The sequence below is a fragment of the Nansenia antarctica genome (genome assembly GCF_963989245.1).
Source record: "Nansenia antarctica genome assembly, chromosome: 20".
NCBI classification, from domain to species: domain Eukaryota; kingdom Metazoa; phylum Chordata; class Actinopteri; order Argentiniformes; family Microstomatidae; genus Nansenia; species Nansenia antarctica.
Window position 1 is genome coordinate 103,285 of NC_137693.1, and position 17,500 is coordinate 120,784.

Below are 17,500 nucleotides of genomic sequence, written 5' to 3' on the forward strand. Positions count from 1 at the left end.
CATCTCCTCACCTCCACACCTCCACATCTCCACATCTCCACATCCTAATTACATGATTGTTGAATACAATTCGTGAAACAATTCACAAGTTTTTTGTCGTGAATAATATATATCAATGTACTGCTGGCGGCCTCTCTCTCTCCGAGGGTTGTAGTCAGCTGAGCGGAGCCGCGCAGGGGAGTGGCGAGGCGTGTGTGGCGCCCTCTGGTGGCCGTGGGCCGAAACAACCGCATTGTGTTTATAATTTGAATTAATTAATTTTGCCATTTAGCAGACGCTTTTATCCAAAGCGACTTACAAATACGAATTACAGGGACATTCCCCCTGGAGTAACACACACACACACACACACACACACACACACACACAGACAGACAGACACACACACACACACACACACACACACACACACAGAGGTGTATACTTATTTAAAGAACCCCACCCCCCCTACTGAGTCCAACACAGACTGAATATGTTTGGTTTTGAATTTGAACACAATAACATTATTCACTATCAATCAATCAATCAATCAATCAATCAATACATCACACCAATGACTGGTACACTGGCACCTTTACAACAGAGAGAGAGAGAGTGTGTGTGTGTGTGTGTGTGTCTGTGTGTGTGTCTGTGTGTGTGTCTGTCACTAGGGGTAGAGGGTGGAGGGTAGAGGGTGGAGGGTGGAGGGTGGAGGATGGAGGGTGGAGGGTGGAGGGAGGAGGGTGGAGGAGGGTAGAGGGTAGAGGGTGGAGGGTGGAGGGTGGAGGGAGGAGGGTGGAGGGTAGAGGGTGGAGGGAGGAGGGTGGAGGGAGGAGGGTAGAGGGTGGAGGGTGGAGGGTGGAGGAGGGTGGAGGGAGGAGGGTGGAGGGTGGAGGGAGGAGGGTGGAGGGTGGAGGAGGGTAGAGGGTGGAGGGAGGAGGGTAGAGGGTGGAGGGTGGAGGGAGGAGGGTGGAGGGTGGAGGGTGGAGGGTGGAGGGTGGAGGGAGGAGGGTGGAGGGAGGAGGGTAGAGGGTGGAGGGTAGAGGGTGGAGGGAGGAGGGTGGAGGGAGGAGGGAGGAGGGTGGAGGGTGGAGGGTGGAGGGTGGAGGAGGGTGGAGGGAGGAGGGTGGAGGGTGGAGGGTGGAGGGTGGAGGAGGGTGGAGGGAGGAGGGTGGAGGGTGGAGGGAGGAGGGTAGAGGGTGGAGGGAGGAGGGTGGAGGGAGGAGGGTGGAGGGTGGAGGGAGGAGGGAGGAGGGTAGAGGGAGGAGGGTGGAGGGTGGAGGGTGGAGGGAGGAGGGTGGAGGGTGGAGGGTGGAGGGAGGAGGGTGGAGGGTGGAGGGTGGAGGAGGGTAGAGGGTGGAGGGAGGAGGGTGGAGGAGGGTAGATGGTGGAGGGAGGAGGGTGGAGGGAGGAGGGTGGAGGAGGGTAGAGGGTGGAGGGAGGAGGGTGGAGGAGGGTAGAGGGTAGAGGGTGGAGGGTGGAGGGTGGAGGGTGGAGGAGGGTAGAGGGTGGAGGGTGGAGGGTAGAGGGTGGAGGGTAGAGGGTAGAGGGTGGAGGGTGGAGGGAGGAGGGTGGAGGGAGGAGGGTGGAGGGTGGAGGGAGGAGGGTGGAGGGTGGAGGGAGGAGGGTAGAGGGTGGAGGGAGGAGGGTGGAGGGAGGAGGGAGGAGGGTAGAGGGAGGAGGGTAGAGGGAGGAGGGAGGAGGGTGGAGGGTGGAGGGTGGAGGGAGGAGGGAGGAGGGTGGAGGGAGGAGGGTGGAGGAGGGTAGAGGGTGGAGGGAGGAGGGTGGAGGAGGGTAGAGGGTAGAGGGTGGAGGGTGGAGGGTGGAGGGTGGAGGAGGGTAGAGGGTGGAGGGTGGAGGGTAGAGGGTGGAGGGAGGAGGGTGGAGGGTGGAGGGTAGAGGGTGGAGGGTAGAGGGTGGAGGGTGGAGGGAGGAGGGTGGAGGGAGGAGGGTGGAGGAGGGTAGAGGGTGGAGGGAGGAGGGTGGAGGAGGGTAGAGGGTAGAGGGTGGAGGGTGGAGGGTGGAGGGTGGAGGAGGGTAGAGGGTGGAGGGTGGAGGGTAGAGGGTGGAGGGAGGAGGGTGGAGGGTGGAGGGTAGAGGGTGGAGGGTAGAGGGTGGAGGGTGGAGGGAGGAGGGTGGAGGGAGGAGGGTGGAGGGTGGAGGGAGGAGGGTGGAGGGTGGAGGGAGGAGGGTAGAGGGTGGAGGGAGGAGGGTGGAGGGAGGAGGGAGGAGGGTAGAGGGAGGAGGGTAGAGGGAGGAGGGAGGAGGGTGGAGGGTAGAGGGTGGAGGGAGGAGGGTAGAGGGTAGAGGGAGGAGGGAGGAGGGAGGGTGGAGGAGGGTGGAGGGTGGAGGGTAGAGGGAGGAGGGAGGAGGGAGGAGGGTGGAGGGTGGAGGGAGGAGGGAGGGTGGAGGAGGGTGGAGGGTGGAGGGTAGAGGGAGGAGGGAGGAGGGAGGAGGGTGGAGGGTGGAGGGAGGAGGGAGGGTAGAGGGTGGAGGGAGGAGGGAGGAGGGTGGAGGGTAGAGGGAGGAGGGAGGAGGGTGGAGGGGGAGGGTAGAGGGAGGAGGGTAGAGGGTGGAGGGTGGAGGGTGGAGGGAGGAGGGAGGAGGGAGGAGGGTGGAGGGTGGAGGGAGGAGGGAGGGTGGAGGGTGGAGGGAGGAGGGTGGAGGGTGGAGGGTAGAGGGAGGAGGGAGGAGGGAGGAGGGTGGAGGGTGGAGGGAGGAGGGAGGGTGGAGGGTGGAGGGAGGAGGGTAGAGGGTGGAGGGAGGAGGGTAGAGGGTGGAGGGAGGAGGGTGGAGGGTAGAGGAGGGAGGAGGGAGGAGGGTAGAGGGTGGAGGGAGGAGGGTGGAGGGTGGAGGGAGGAGGGTGGAGGGTGGAGGGTGGAGTTGTGAAACTGTAATTATTCAATCAGAGTTTTTGTAAACAGTGAAGATGCGTATGTACGTCATGGAAACAGCAGATGCAGCATCCAAAACCCTCATTAAATTATTTTTCAATGCGTCTATTAAATGCATTACGGTAAAGATGGCCGACGTTGCCCCCAATTCAACACATTTGGGGCGCTGCGCTGGGGCAGCAGCACGGAGGATAATTCATCTGGCTTCTGACTCGTTCAAAAGTAATGAGACGTCGCCACCTGGTGGCCACACAGGGGTATTGCTCTCAGACAGCACCACCTGGTGGAGACAGAGGGTACTGCTCTCAGACATCACCACCTGGTGGAGACAGAGGGTACTGCTTTCAGACAGCACCACCTGGTGGAGACAGAGGGTACTGCTCTCAGACAGCACTACCTGGTGGAGACAGAGGGTACTGCTCTCAGACAGCACTACCTGGTGGAGACAGAGGGTACTGCTCTCAGACAGCACCACCTGGTGGAGACAGAGGGTACTGCTCTCAGACAGCATGCAGGCCTCGGGCCTAGAGCATGACAAGTTGATGAGTTCAGAAGTTTGAAATATAAAAATAATTAATATAAATAATATCTTCACAATGTAAAAGAACTCAGAGGCATCTATATTCACCAGGTGCGTTCAAAGGTATATATATATATATATATATATATATATATATATATATATATATATATAAACCCCTCCCAAAAAGTTCGGAAACGTTATTTGTATCACCCCGCCGCACAGGTGTTCTACTAAATGACCGTTAATTAGACTACATTAACGATCGTTATCTATCAGATTATCTATCAGTGTGTTGGTTTCAAACAAAGATGGATTTATTTCCAAATATAACATTTGAGTTAAATTATTATTATTAATTTAATAACAATTATTATTATTGTTATTATTAACACAGGTTACCATAGGAGAGGTTACCATAGGAGAGGTTATCATAGGAGAGGTTACCATAGGAGAGGTTACCATAGGAGAGGTTATCATAGGAGAGGTTACCATAGGAGAGGTTATCATAGGAGAGGTTACCATAGGAGAGGTTATCATAGTTACCATAGGAGAGGTTATCATAGTTACCATAGGAGAGGTTATCATAGTTACCATAGGAGAGGTTACCATAGGAGAGGTTACCATAGTTACCATAGGAGAGGTTATCTTAGTTACCATAGGAGAGGTTATCATAGTTACCATAGGAGGTTATCATAGTTACCATAGGAGAGGTTACCATAGTTATCATAGGAGAGGTTATCATAGTTACCATAGGAGAGGTTATCATAGTTACCATAGGAGAGGTTACCATAGGAGAGGTTATCATAGTTACCATAGGAGAGGTTATCTTAGTTACCATAGGAGAGGTTATCATAGTTATCATAGGAGAGGTTATCATAGTTACCATAGGAGAGGTTATCATAGTTACCATAGGAGAGGTTATCATAGTTACCATAGGAGAGGTTATCATAGTTACCATAGGAGAGGTTACCATAGGAGAGGTTATCATAGTTACCATAGGAGAGGTTATCTTAGTTACCATAGGAGAGGTTATCATAGTTATCATAGGAGAGGTTATCATAGTTACCATAGGAGAGGTTATCATAGTTACCATAGGAGAGGTTATCATAGTTACCATAGGAGAGGTTACCATAGGAGAGGTTACCATCTGAATTGTGATTTATAATGAATGAGTAGCGGAACATAAACATCTAAACAAGAAACGTGTTTTGCAGGTCTGAAAGCAGTACCCTCTGTCTCCACCAGGTGGTGCTGTCTGAAAGCTAAAGAGTTACTGGAGACCTGGAGACCATCAGACCACCCAGAACACGATGGAGCGATGTCCTCTCTGGTGTCAACTCATCTGAATCACATTCACACGTTCACCACCAAAGCGACTGTCAACCGAGTCATATTTCACTGGTTGCACAATGAATTGAAACGTACAGATAAAATGTACACATTTTGTTGGTGGAGCCAAAATAAATGATTAAATGAACAAACAAATCATAATCTGTTGTGGCTTATTACTGTTAACTAATAAATCGCGCTGTAGAACTGTTGTATAAAAGGCCTGCGGCCTCGTACCTACGACCCAATCACAGCCGTGCTGATAACCAGTATAACAGCCTCCCTCTGTGTGATATTCAGTATAACAGCCTCCCTCTGTGTGATATTCAGTATAACACACTCCCTCTGTGTGATATTCAGTATAACAGCCTCCCTCTGTGTGATATCCAGTATAACACACTCCCTCTCCTGTGATATTCAGTATAACACACTCCCTCTGTGTGATATTCAGTATAACACACTCCCTCTGTGTGATATTCAGTATAACACACTCCCTCTCCTGTGATATTCAGTATAACACACTCCCTCTGTGTGATATTCAGTATAACAGCCTCCCTCTGTGTGATATCCAGTATAACAGCCTCCCTCTGTGTGATATCCAGTATAACAGCCTCCCTCTGTGTAATATTCAGTATAACACACTCCCTCTCCTGTGATATTCAGTATAACACACTCCCTCTCCTGTGATATTCAGTATAACAGCCTCCCTCTCCTGTGATATTCAGTATAACACACTCCCTCTGTGTGATATTCAGTATAACAGTCTCCCTCTCTGTGATATTCAGTATATCAGCCTCCCTCTGTGTGATATTCAGTATAACAGCCTCCCTCTGTGTGATATTCAGTATAACAGCCTCCCTCTGTGTGATATTCAGTATAACAGCCTCCCGCTGTGTGATATTCAGTATAACAGCCTCCCTCTGTGTGATATTCAGTATAACAGCCTCCCTCTGTGTGATATTCAGTATAACAGCCTCCCTCTGTGTGCTATTGCTTAAATATCCGATAGCTCGTTTATTGTTTGAAAGTTTATGCCAACTGATTCTTTATATAAAGAAGCTTTCGCTTTATAAGCCGACGTCCGAGCCATCATTTATGAAGGTAGAAATACTACTGTCTGAGGTTTGTTTGTTTGTTTGGATCCACCATTAGATGCAGCACATATGCAGTAGCTATTCTTCCTGGGGTCCTCATAGCATACTTTCAAACAATGTTTTCATCTTAAACACTTAAATACAGACAATACACTTCCATAACATTCATACATTCATACATACAGTACATACATACAACAGTAGCTCTATTATTTACTTGGTGAAAGACAGCTGCGTTGGAAACACGACACTAGACACTAAACTAGAAAATGTAAACTATAGGCTAAAGACTGGCCACTGAAACCACTGAGAACTAGCCAGTTAATTACTTAACTTCATATATTAAAGTGTGCAGTCATTTATACATGTAGCTATTCTTAGAGCAGGAATATTCTTCATTGAAAAAGTGCTTACGGCAAATATGTATCTAGAAGATATGTAACATCTCATATCGTTAGCCTCATAGCATAATTGCCTAAGTCATATTTTGGCCAAATGGAGACATCTGCCATAACTCTCTACTCTCCTAACACTGCTGATTCACTGGGCATTATTGCCTCTATGCCATCAGCCTATCAGAAGGCTTGTTACATTCCAAACCCACTATCTGCCCAAGTCATCTCTTTGACATTTTTTACCCTACATACAAAGATGGCTCGGCTGACCACAAGTGAAGCATATACTATACATTACATCACCTGTAATAATAAGAATAACGTTATTTGTATAGCGCTTTCCCTGCAAACGTCGCAGCTCAAAGTGCTTTAATCATTGTATAATATTAATTTAATTATTTTGTGACTTAAATGCAATATTAAAAGGACGGGTTTTTATCATCTTAATTTAATTATTTAGTCATTTAAAGGCAATATTAAAGCTGTAGGCTACAAACCATCACTTTGTGTCGTGCTGAGGGAATGATAGCGCCATGGAAATCACTAAGGAAGGACATGTCCTGAGCAGGTACAGGTGTGGCATCACTAGGAGGTTACCTGGCTGTGAGGGGGGAGGTGTCAGGGCTGTGAGGGGGGAGGTGTCAGGGGTGTGAGGGGGGAGGTGTCAGGGTGCACCCCCTCAGAACAGAACCCTCAGCCTCCTTTAGAACAGAACCCTCAGCCTCCTTTAGAACAGAACCCTCAGCCTCCTTTAGAACAGAACCCTCAGCCTCCTTTAGAACAGAACCCTCAGCCTGTAAGAGTCTGTCTGTAAGAGTCTGTCTGTAAGAGTCTGTCTATAAGAGTCTGTCTGTAAGAGTCTGTCTGTAAGAGTCTGTCTATAAGAGTCTGTCTGTAAGAGTCTGTCTGTAAGAGTCTGTCTGTAAGAGTCTGTCTATAAGAGTCTGTCTGTAAGAGTCTGTCTGTAAGAGTCTGTCTGTAAGAGTCTGTCTGTAAGAGTCTGTCTGTAAGAGTCAGTCTGTAAGAGTCTGTCTGTAAGAGTCTGTCTGTAAGAGTCATGCAAGAGTCTGTCTGTAAGAGTCTGTCTGTAAGAGTCATGTAAGAGTCTGTCTGTAAGAGTCATGTAAGAGTCTGTCTGTAAGAGTCTGTCTGTAAGAGTCTGTCTGTAAGAGTCTGTCTGTAAGAGTCTGTCTGTAAGAGTCATGTAAGAGTCTGTCTGTAAGAGTCTGTCTGTAAGAGTCAGTCTGTAAGAGTCTGTCTGTAAGAGTCTGTCTGTAAGAGTCTGTCTGTAAGAGTCTGTCTGTAAGAGTCAGTCTGTAAGAGTCTGTCTGTAAGAGTCTGTCTGTAAGAGTCTGTCTGTAAGAGTCTGTCTGTAAGAGTCTGTCTGTAAGAGTCTGTCTGTAAGAGTCATGTAAGAGTCTGTCTGTAAGAGTCTGTCTGTAAGAGTCTGTCTGTAAGAGTCATGTAAGAGTCTGTCTGTAAGAGTCTGTCTGTAAGAGTCTGTCTGTAAGAGTCATGTAAGAGTCTGTCTGTAAGAGTCTGTCTGTAAGAGTCTGTCTGTAAGAGTCTGTCTGTAAGAGTCATGTAAGAGTCTGTCTGTAAGAGTCTGTCTGTAAGAGTCAGTCTGTAAGAGTCTGTCTGTAAGAGTCTGTCTGTAAGAGTCATGTAAGAGTCTGTCTGTAAGAGTCTGTCTGTAAGAGTCTGTCTGTAAGAGTATGTCTGTAAGAGTCTGTCTGTAAGAGTCTGTCTGTAAGAGTCATGTAAGAGTCTGTCTGTAAGAGTCTGTATGTAAGAGTCTGTCTGTAAGAGTCTGTCTGTAAGAGTCATGTAAGAGTCTGTCTGTAAGAGTCTGTCTGTAAGAGTCTGTCTGTAAGAGTCATGTAAGAGTCTGTCTGTAAGAGTCTGTCTGTAAGAGTCATGTAAGAGTCTGTCTGTAAGAGTCATGTAAGAGTCTGTCTGTAAGAGTCTGTCTGTAAGAGTCATGTAAGAGTCTGTCTGTAAGAGTCTGTCTGTAAGAGTCATGTAAGAGTCTGTCTGTAAGAGTCTGTCTGTAAGAGTCTGTCTGTAAGAGTCTGTCTGTAAGAGTCAGTCTGTAAGAGTCTGTCTGTAAGAGTCTGTCTGTAAGAGTCTGACTGTAAGAGTCTGTCTGTAAGAGTCAGTCTGTAAGAGTCTGTCTGTAAGAGTCATGTAAGAGTCTGTCTATAAGAGTCTGTCTGTAAGAGTCTGTCTGTAAGAGTCTGTCTGTAAGAGTCTGTATGTAAGAGTCTGTCTGTAAGAGTCTGTCTGTAAGAGTCTGTCTGTAAGAGTCTGTCTGTAAGAGTCATGTAAGAGTCTGTCTGTAAGAGTCTGTCTGTAAGAGTCTGACTGTAAGAGTCTGTCTGTAAGAGTCTGTCTGTAAGAGTCATGTAAGAGTCTGTCTGTAAGAGTCTGTCTGTAAGAGTCATGTAAGAGTCTGTCTGTAAGAGTCTGTCTGTAAGAGTCTGTCTGTAAGAGTCTGTCTGTAAGAGTCATGTAAGAGTCTGTCTGTAAGAGTCTGTCTGTAAGAGTCATGTAAGAGTCTGTCATGTAAGAGTCTGTCTGTAAGAGTCTGTCTGTAAGAGTCTGTCTGTAAGAGTCATGTAAGAGTCTGTCTGTAAGAGTCATGTAAGAGTCTGTCTGTAAGAGTCTGTCTGTAAGAGTCTGTCTGTAAGAGTCTGTCATGTAAGAGTCTGTCATGTAAGAGTCTGTCTGTAAGAGTCTGTCTGTAAGAGTCTGTCTGTAAGAGTCTGTCTGTAAGAGTCTGTATGTAAGAGTCTGTCTGTAAGAGTCTGTCTGTAAGAGTCTGTCTGTAAGAGTCATGTAAGAGTCTGTCTGTAAGAGTCTGTCTGTAAGAGTCTGTCTGTAAGAGTCTGTCTGTAAGAGTCATGTAAGAGTCTGTCCATTCTGCATTAAGAGCTGTTCTCTGTCCACCTTTCACCTCTCACTATTACATCCACTATCGTTTCGTCTTTCCCCTGTGTGTGTGTGTGTGTGTGTGTGTGTGTGTGAGTGTGTGTGTGTGTGTGTGTGTGTGTGTGTGTGTGTGTGCGTGCGTGCGTGCGTGCGTGCGCGTGTGCGTGTGTCCCATCTCACTGACTGGTTATCAGAATGCACAGATTCCATTGGCTGAGTGGCATCATGTGTATCATATGTATCAACACAGTGAAACCTCCTCTATATATACAGAGACAGACAGACATGCAGACAGACATGCAGACAGACAGACAGACATGCAGACAGACAGGCAGACAGACAGGCAGACAGGCAGGCAGACAGGCAGACAGACAGGCAGACAGGCAGGCAGACAGGCAGGCAGACAGACAGACAGGCAGGCAGACAGACAGACAGACAGGCAGACAGGCAGACAGACAGACAGACAGGCAGGCAGACAGACAGGCAGACAGGCAGACAGACAGGCAGACAGACAGACAGACAGACAGGCAGGCAGGCAGACATGCAGACAGACAGACATGCAGACAGACAGACATGCAGACAGACAGACAGGCAGGCAGGCAGACAGGCAGGCAGACATGCAGACAGACAGACATGCAGACAGACAGACATGCAGACAGACAGACAGACAGGCAGGCAGGCAGGCAGGCAGACAGACAGCTGGTTGGATGGTCCCAGACATTTGTTTATTTATTTCAGTTTATTTATTTCAAAATAGCAAACCAGGCCCCACTGGGAAGGCCTCACAGCATCGCTTACACACCAGAGAAGAAGAAGAAGAAGAAGAAGAAGAAGAACAGTAAACCAATCAGAAACAAGGATGGGAACAGCCCATAAAAGGAGAACTCATTTCAAACGCTAAAAGAAGAAGAAATGGTGATTCACATCCGAGCCTCTCCCAACGTGAACTCCACCACCTCTGCTAACTGCTAACTCTTTATTAACTCTCTGCTAACTCTGCTAACTCTTTATTAACTCTCTGCTAACTCTGCTAACTCTTTATTAACTCTCTACTAACTCTGCTAACTCTTTATTAACTCTCTGCTAACTCTGCTAACTCTTTATTAACTCTCTACTAACTCTGCTAACTCTTTATTAACTCTCTGCTAACTCTGCTAACTCTTTATTAACTCTCTACTAACTCTGCTAACTCTTTATTAACTCTCTACTAACTCTGCTAACTCTTTATTAACTCTCTACTAACTCTGCTAACTCTTTATTAACTCTCTGCTAACTCTGCTAACTCTTTATTAACTCTCTGCTAACTCATTAAAAAGGAGCATCTGAGGCAGTTTGTATTCATTCTCAAAACTGCGACAATGAGGGGGGGGGGGCCCCACCCCCAAAAAACCATACCAATAGTAATACTGTCCAGGGTGGGTGGAGCGGTCCCTCCCTCCCAGGCCGTGGCTGTTCACCCTCTGCCCACCGGGGGGCGCCAGGGGTCACGCAAGCCACAGGCCTCGTCACACGGGCGGGGCCGCCCCCAACACTGAGTGGCCTCCTGTATAAAAGTCCTCTTCATATATATGTGTGGTGGCCTGGGAAAACCCGTCGGATGTATGTGTGGTGGCCTGGGAAAACCCGTCGGATGTATGTGTGGTGGCCTGGGAAAACCCGTCGGATGTATGTGTGGTGGCCTGGGAAAACCCGTCGGATGTCGCTGGTGTTCGTTTGTGGCAAAGAGCAAATATAGATGGAAATCGCGATTTTGGCGATTTTGATATTATGTGGTATTCTAGTACTTTGAACTCCATACTACATTATGGTGAATAAACATTTTAAGAAAACAAAAGAGAAAGTACTTATTTGTATGTTTTTGTGGTGGGTAGTTTGTCTGCATCACAAGCAGACAAACGAGACCGGCCGATCTGCATAGGCTCCTCCCCCGACCCGGAGGAGAAAGGAGTCGGGGGCAGCATGGGGGCAGCATTTCTCATCTTTCACTTTTTTTGACATGATACATTAAAATGCTCATAACTTTTTAAAATAAAGGGCTATCTCAGTCATTCAACCAGTTATGCATAGCTGAGAACTTCTAATTTATGGAAATATAAAAAAATGAAAATGTCAAAATGCCACCATGTGAAGGGTTTTCCCAGGCCACCACACATATATGTGTCATGTGTCTATACTCGTATACATGAACGTACTGGATATATACACACATTTATATAGGCGGGGAGGGGGGGGGGTGCTTTGGAGTGTTGCTATAGTAACAATGATATTAGTGCAAATGGCATCATAACACAGAGATCAGGGTCAGGGTCAGGAGGGGGGGGGTGGGGGTCCTGACAGATGAGTGTGTGTGTGTGTGTGTGACAATGTGAGTGTGTGTGTGTGTGTGTGTGTGTGTGAGTGTGAGTGTGAGAGTGTGTGTGACAATGTGAGTGTGTGTGTGACAATGTGAGTGTGTGTGTGACAATGTGAGTGTGTGTGTGTGAGTGTGAGTGTGTGTGACAATGTGAGTGTGTGTGTGTGTGTGTGTGTGTGTGTGTGTGACAATGTGAGTGTGTGTGTGACAATGTGAGTGTGTGTGTGAGTGTGAGTGTGTGTGACAATGTGAGTGTGTGTGACAATGTGAGTGTGTGTGTGACAATGTGAGTGTGTCAAGGCTCAGAGGCTGCAGGGGGGAGGAGTCTGTTGGTCACATGTTGTGGAGGGCGTGTCCTGGCGTGGCGGGGGGGGGGGGCTGTCTCTGTCTGAGGGGGCGGGGCTTGGTGGGGAGGGGGCGGGGCTTGGTGGGGAGGGGGAGGGGCTTGGTGGGGAGGGGGAGGGGCTTGGTGGGGAGGGGGAGGGGCCTCGCTCTGAGACGGCCGGGTCAGAAATGTCCTTCTCCTGGTCGTCAACGGCGACTCTCCCTGCCGGCTCCTCCCCCTGCCCCTCCCCCGCGGCGTGGTGATTGGGTGGCGGGGGGCCGGGGGGAGGGGGGGCCTGTGATTGGCTCTTCAGACGTCCGTGGCAGAGAGGGCAGCTCGCCTGCACGTAGAGCCACCGCCTCAAACACCCGGCGTGGAAGAAGTGCTGACAGGGCGTGACGACGGCACTGGACATGTCCTGTAGAGGGCAGCAGAGAGACAGAGGGGTTACAGCACTGGACATGTCCTGTAGAGGGCAGCAGAGAGACAGAGGGGTTACAGGGGGTGAAAACAGCACTGAAAATGTTCACCTGCTAGCAGACGCAGAAGATGTCCCCCCCCCCTCACCTGGTAGCATATACAGCAGATGGGTTTTTATCATCTTAATTTAATTATTTAGTCATTTAAAGGCAATATTAAAAAGATGGGTTTTTAGTCTTGACTTGAACATATTATGTGCTGAGGTTGCATCACTAATGTAAACTGGCAGTGAGACACAATCTGGAGCATAAAATGAGAATGCAGCCTCACGAAACCTCTTCTTTTGTACATGTGGTACACAGAGAAAACCAGCGTCAGAAGACCTGAGAGCTCTATTGGGCTGATATGCTAGCAGAAGACCTGAGAGCTCTATTGGGCTGATATGCTAGCAGAAGACCTGAGAGCTCTATTGGGCTGATATGCTAGCAGAAGACCTGAGAGCTCTATTGGGCTGATATGCTAGCAGAAGACCTGAGAGCTCTATTGGGCTGATATGCTAGCAGAAGACCTGAGAGCTCTATTGGGCTGATATGCTAGCAGAAGACCTGAGAGCTCTATTGGGCTGATATGCTAGCAGAAGACCTGAGAGCTCTATTGGGCTGATATGCTAGCAGAAGACCTGAGAGCTCTATTGGGCTGATATGCTAGCAAAAAAACCTGAGAGCTCTATTGGGCTGATATGCTAGCTAGCAGAAGGTCTTTCAGATATTCTGTTGCTGTGCCAGTGCTTTATAAACAAGCAGAAGGATCTTGAAATCTATTCTGAACTTAACAGGAAGCCAGTGTAGAGTCTCTAAAAAAGGAGTTATATGAGCTTGTCTGCTTGTTTTTGTTAAAACTCTTGCTGCTGCATTTTGGACTAATTGCAGCTGGCCAATAGCTTTCTTCAGAAGACCAGAAAGGAGACTGTTACAATAGTCCAAACGTGTAATAACAAAAGCATGCATTAACACTTCTGCATCAGCTTGCCGGAGAGAATGTCTAACTTTTGCAATATTCCGTAGATGATAAAAAGCATTTCTAGTGATAGATTTGATGTGAGGCTCAAAGCTTAAGTCAGAATCTATAATCACACCTAAATTCTTAGCTTCATGTTTGCAGTTTGAAAGCACGGTTCCCATCGTATTCGACAATTTGTGGTTTGGGTCCAATGACAAGAATCTCAGTTTTGTCCTGATTTAGTTGTAGAACATTGTTGGACATCCAAAGTTGTATATCTCGGAGACAATTCTCCAGCGAGCTGAGTGCATGTGAATTATCAGGCAATACTGATATGTACAGCTGAGTATCATCAGCATAACTATGGAAATGTACACCATGTTTTCTGATGATTCCACCTAATGGGATCATGTACAGGGAGAAGAGCAAGGGACCCAGAATAGACCCCTGAGGGACCCCACATGTGATGTCAACATTATCACAAACAGAGTCTCCCAGGACAACAGAGAAATGCCTACCAGCTAGATAAGATTTAAACCCCTCTAATACAAGTCCTGAGAGACCGACACAGTTTTCTAAACGATGTATTAGAATAGTGTGATCTACTGTATGAAAAGCAGCACTCAAATCTAACAAGACCAGAGCTGATACACCAGCAGCATCTATGATAAGCCTGAGATGGTTTACAACCTTTACTAATGCCGTCTCACTACTGTGGTTAGAACCAAAACCTCAGCACTGTCAGCAGATACAGCCCCCCCCCCCCCCTCACAGCAGACACAGCCCCCCCCCCCTCACCTGGTAACAGATGCTGCAGATGTCCTGGTGGTCTCGGAGCTGCAGCGGGGTCGCGGGGGGCAGCTGTTGCACCTTGCGGGCGGCGTCCCTCCGCAGCAGGAAGCTCCGCCAGCCCAGCTGCGCGCGCAGCAGCACGTTGTAGTAGGCGTGCAGCAGCAGGATGGCCACGCCCACCAGAGACCACTCCCCCCGCACCGCCTCCGCCCCCCCGTACCCCACCACGCCCAGCGCAACCAGGAACTCCAGGGCGCGGTACGCCCCGTTCACCAGGTAGATGACGTCATCCATGTTGGTGTCCCCCCCGCCCCCGCCCTCCTCCCCCGTCTCGCTACGACCGTCACCACGGAAACGGAACTCCTCCACCATGAACAGGACGTAGATCAGCAGGGTGCCCAGGACCTGGGGGGGGTTAGGGTTAGGGGGGGGGGGGGGGAGGGGAGGGGAGAGGAGGGGAGGGGAGAGGAGGGGAGGGGAGGGGAGGGGAGGGGAGAGGAGGGGAGGGGAGGGGAGGGGAGGGGAGAGGAGGGGAGGGGAGGGGAGAGGAGGGGAGGGGAGAGGAGGGGAGGGGAGGGGAGGGGAGGGGAGAGGAGGGGAGGGGAGGGGAGGGGAGAGGAGGGGAGGGGAGGGGAGAGGAGAGGAGGAGGGGAGAGGAGGGGAGGAGGGGAGAGAGAAAACAATAAATAACAAAAACATCAGTAACTAAAAGGGCATAAAAGCATCTCCTACAACGTCAGGCTGTTCTGGAGGGGGGGGGGCAGGAGACGGGGGGAGACAGTATAACAGGCTGTATATCAGGTGTGTGTACCTGCAGGGAGGTGAGGACAGAGGAGGAGATGATGATGATGAGGTGTGTGTAGCAGGGTTTCCGTTAACCGGTAATTACCGGTCTTTGTCCGGTAAAATTTGTTGAAGTCCGACAAATTGAAAACTCGTCGGACATAAATGTCCGGTGAAAATAATTCCCTCTAAGCACAATTTGAATACAATTCGCTAAAGTTCACATTCTGATTCCTTCTATTTTCAAAAAGACGAATATATAGGCTATGTATTTATTTTATTATGATATGATTTGACACCGGCATGATGATGACTCCTAATGTGTAGGCTGCCTATGCGAAACAGCGGTTGTTTCCGGTGTGCGCTATAACTCGTGCACAATCGAGTCGAGGCAGAGAGGAGGATAGCGATGTTTCTCTCTGTGATAGTGTGATTATGCAAGCCTTTTCTGAAAGGGATGAGAACCCGATTGTTTCAGCTTCTCCCAGGGAGAAAGTGGTAGAGTTACCATCCTCCCCGAGTCCTACCATACCATCCGCTGACAGCCTATCTCTGCCTGTAACCGGCGAGCGATTGCGTGTCGCTCAAGTAGCTGATCAGTCATTAAACAAATGTTTTTTACATGCAGCTAGTGAGGAATCTGAAATAGGGGGCAACGTAGTTTATTTCCTTAACGATGGGATATTAATGCGTAAATGGTCTCCTCCTAATGCAAATGGTTGTGAGTGGAATACTGTAAAACAAGTGGTTGTGCCTGTGGGTTATAGACAACAGGTGTTATCTGTAGCACATGAGAGCCAGTGGTCAGGACATTTAGGTATAACTAAAACTTATCAGCTGATATTGAAACATTTCTTTTGGCCCGGACTGAAGGCGGATGTTGCCAAGCACTGCCGCTGTTGCCATACTTGTCAGATGGCGGGTAAGCCTAATCAATCCATTCCACCCGCACCATTGCATCCCATTCCTGCTATAGGGGAGCCATTTGAACGTGTAATAATTGATTGTGTTGGACCTTTGCCTAGGACTAAAAGTGGAAGTCAGTATTTGCTCACTATTATGTGCGCTGCTACTCGTTTTCCCGAAGCTGTTCCGTTGCGTAACATATCAGCCAGCTCAGTGGTGAAAGCTTTAACAACGTTTTTTTCCACATTCGGTCTTCCTCTTGTTATACAATCTGACCAGGGCACTAACTTTCAGTCTAAGCTTTTCAAACAAGCCTAAGAACGTTAGGGGTACGATGTCACGCCAGAAGCCTACATGCTTGCACTGTTCAATAAAATGTTATACATCTAGACATTGTGGTATTTCTTTATATACGTATCCCAGCCTGCCTATTGTTTCTCAATAAACAGTTATGTTCTCCTCATTGTCATACTCCCGAGTCCGATTAAGTATGATTTGACAGGCAGCTAAACGAAATGCCTTCCCAACCAGCGAGACCTGGTTATAGAAATGACGTTGTTTTATTGATAAAAAAAGGGTAAAACTGGAAAGAGAAAATAGAAAACTCACATTAATCCCAAACAATTTAACAAACTTCAGTTAACGTAATGTGGAGTCCGTTCATTGATCGATGCTGTCTGTTCAGTTCCCAGTGAGGCGCCCGTTCAGCGCTGGACATAATGGCATAGCGCGCATGCGAATCATGTTATATTATTATATATTATATAGCTCGCATCTAATCGTATCGGATGAGAAATAGACATTAAATGGCATATATAGGCCGCTACACAACAGTAATCACCGCGACAAACAGCTATATTAGATTTGGGGAAAAAAAATATGATTTTGATTTTTTTTTATTATTATTATATTTTAATATGATGACCGGAATATATCACGTTTGTCCGGTAAATCGAAATCTTCCCGGACACGATGTCCGGCGGCAATTTTTTCTAACGGAAACCCTGGTGTGTAGGTGTGTGTAGCTGGGTTTCCGTTAACCGGCAATTACCGGTCTTTGTCCGGTAAAATTTGGTGAAGTCCGACAAATTGAAAAGTCGTCGGACATATTGTCCGGTGAAAATAACTCCCTTTGAATACAATTCGCTAAAGCTGGCTGGGTGCGTTCGTAAACACGCTCTGGAAATCCGATCAGCACTCGCGGAACGCCTCTCGTCCAATTGAACGACTCAGTCGCTCTGTGACATCGAAGCCAGCGTGCGCTCCGGCGCTCTCAGAGCGTGTTTACGAACGCACCCCTAGACGTTTCCAGCCAGCTAGCTGAAGCTGCTACACACACCAGAGCCATGGCGACCGAACGGCAAGTTAAACAACATACTATAAAAGTGACATTGTTTTACTCATTACTCATACGTTTGTTGTCATTCGGCGGTGCTAATAGTCGCTTTCTTTTTTAATTTATTTAATTTATTTTATTTTAGCAGTTTCCCCGAAAGTTAAGTGTTTGTTTTTATATCACTATTTGCACTTCTGGTTAGGAACGCGTTGTCGGAGAGAAACGCCCTCTGTACAAAGGACCTACTGACCAAAATCCCTGTTCCCCGTAGCCTACATGCTTGCACTGTTACTGTTCAATAAAATGTTATACATCTAGACATTGTGGTATTTCTTTATATACGTATCCCAGACTGCCTATCAATTGTTTCTCAATAAACAGTTATGTTCTTCCCATTGTCATACTCCCGAGCTAAACGAAATGCCTTCCCAACCAGCGAGA

At 48.1% G+C, this 17,500-nt stretch overlaps 1 protein-coding gene across 1 annotated transcript in view; it reads right to left on the reverse strand.

The window, feature by feature from the left end:
- Positions 1 to 17,500, reverse strand: part of LOC308174817 (RING finger protein 145-like) — a gene marked incomplete at both ends in the record, with an annotated part of 38,039 nt that overhangs the window by 4,394 nt on the left and 16,145 nt on the right. The window contains 5 exons of the mRNA XM_080549932.1: positions 3,796 to 4,041; positions 4,232 to 4,405; positions 6,812 to 6,838; positions 11,986 to 12,241; positions 14,041 to 14,439. Of these exons, the coding sequence (XP_080406058.1) occupies positions 3,796 to 4,041; positions 4,232 to 4,405; positions 6,812 to 6,838; positions 11,986 to 12,241; positions 14,041 to 14,439 (1,102 nt within the window). The remainder of the gene's footprint in view (positions 1 to 3,795; positions 4,042 to 4,231; positions 4,406 to 6,811; positions 6,839 to 11,985; positions 12,242 to 14,040; positions 14,440 to 17,500) is intronic.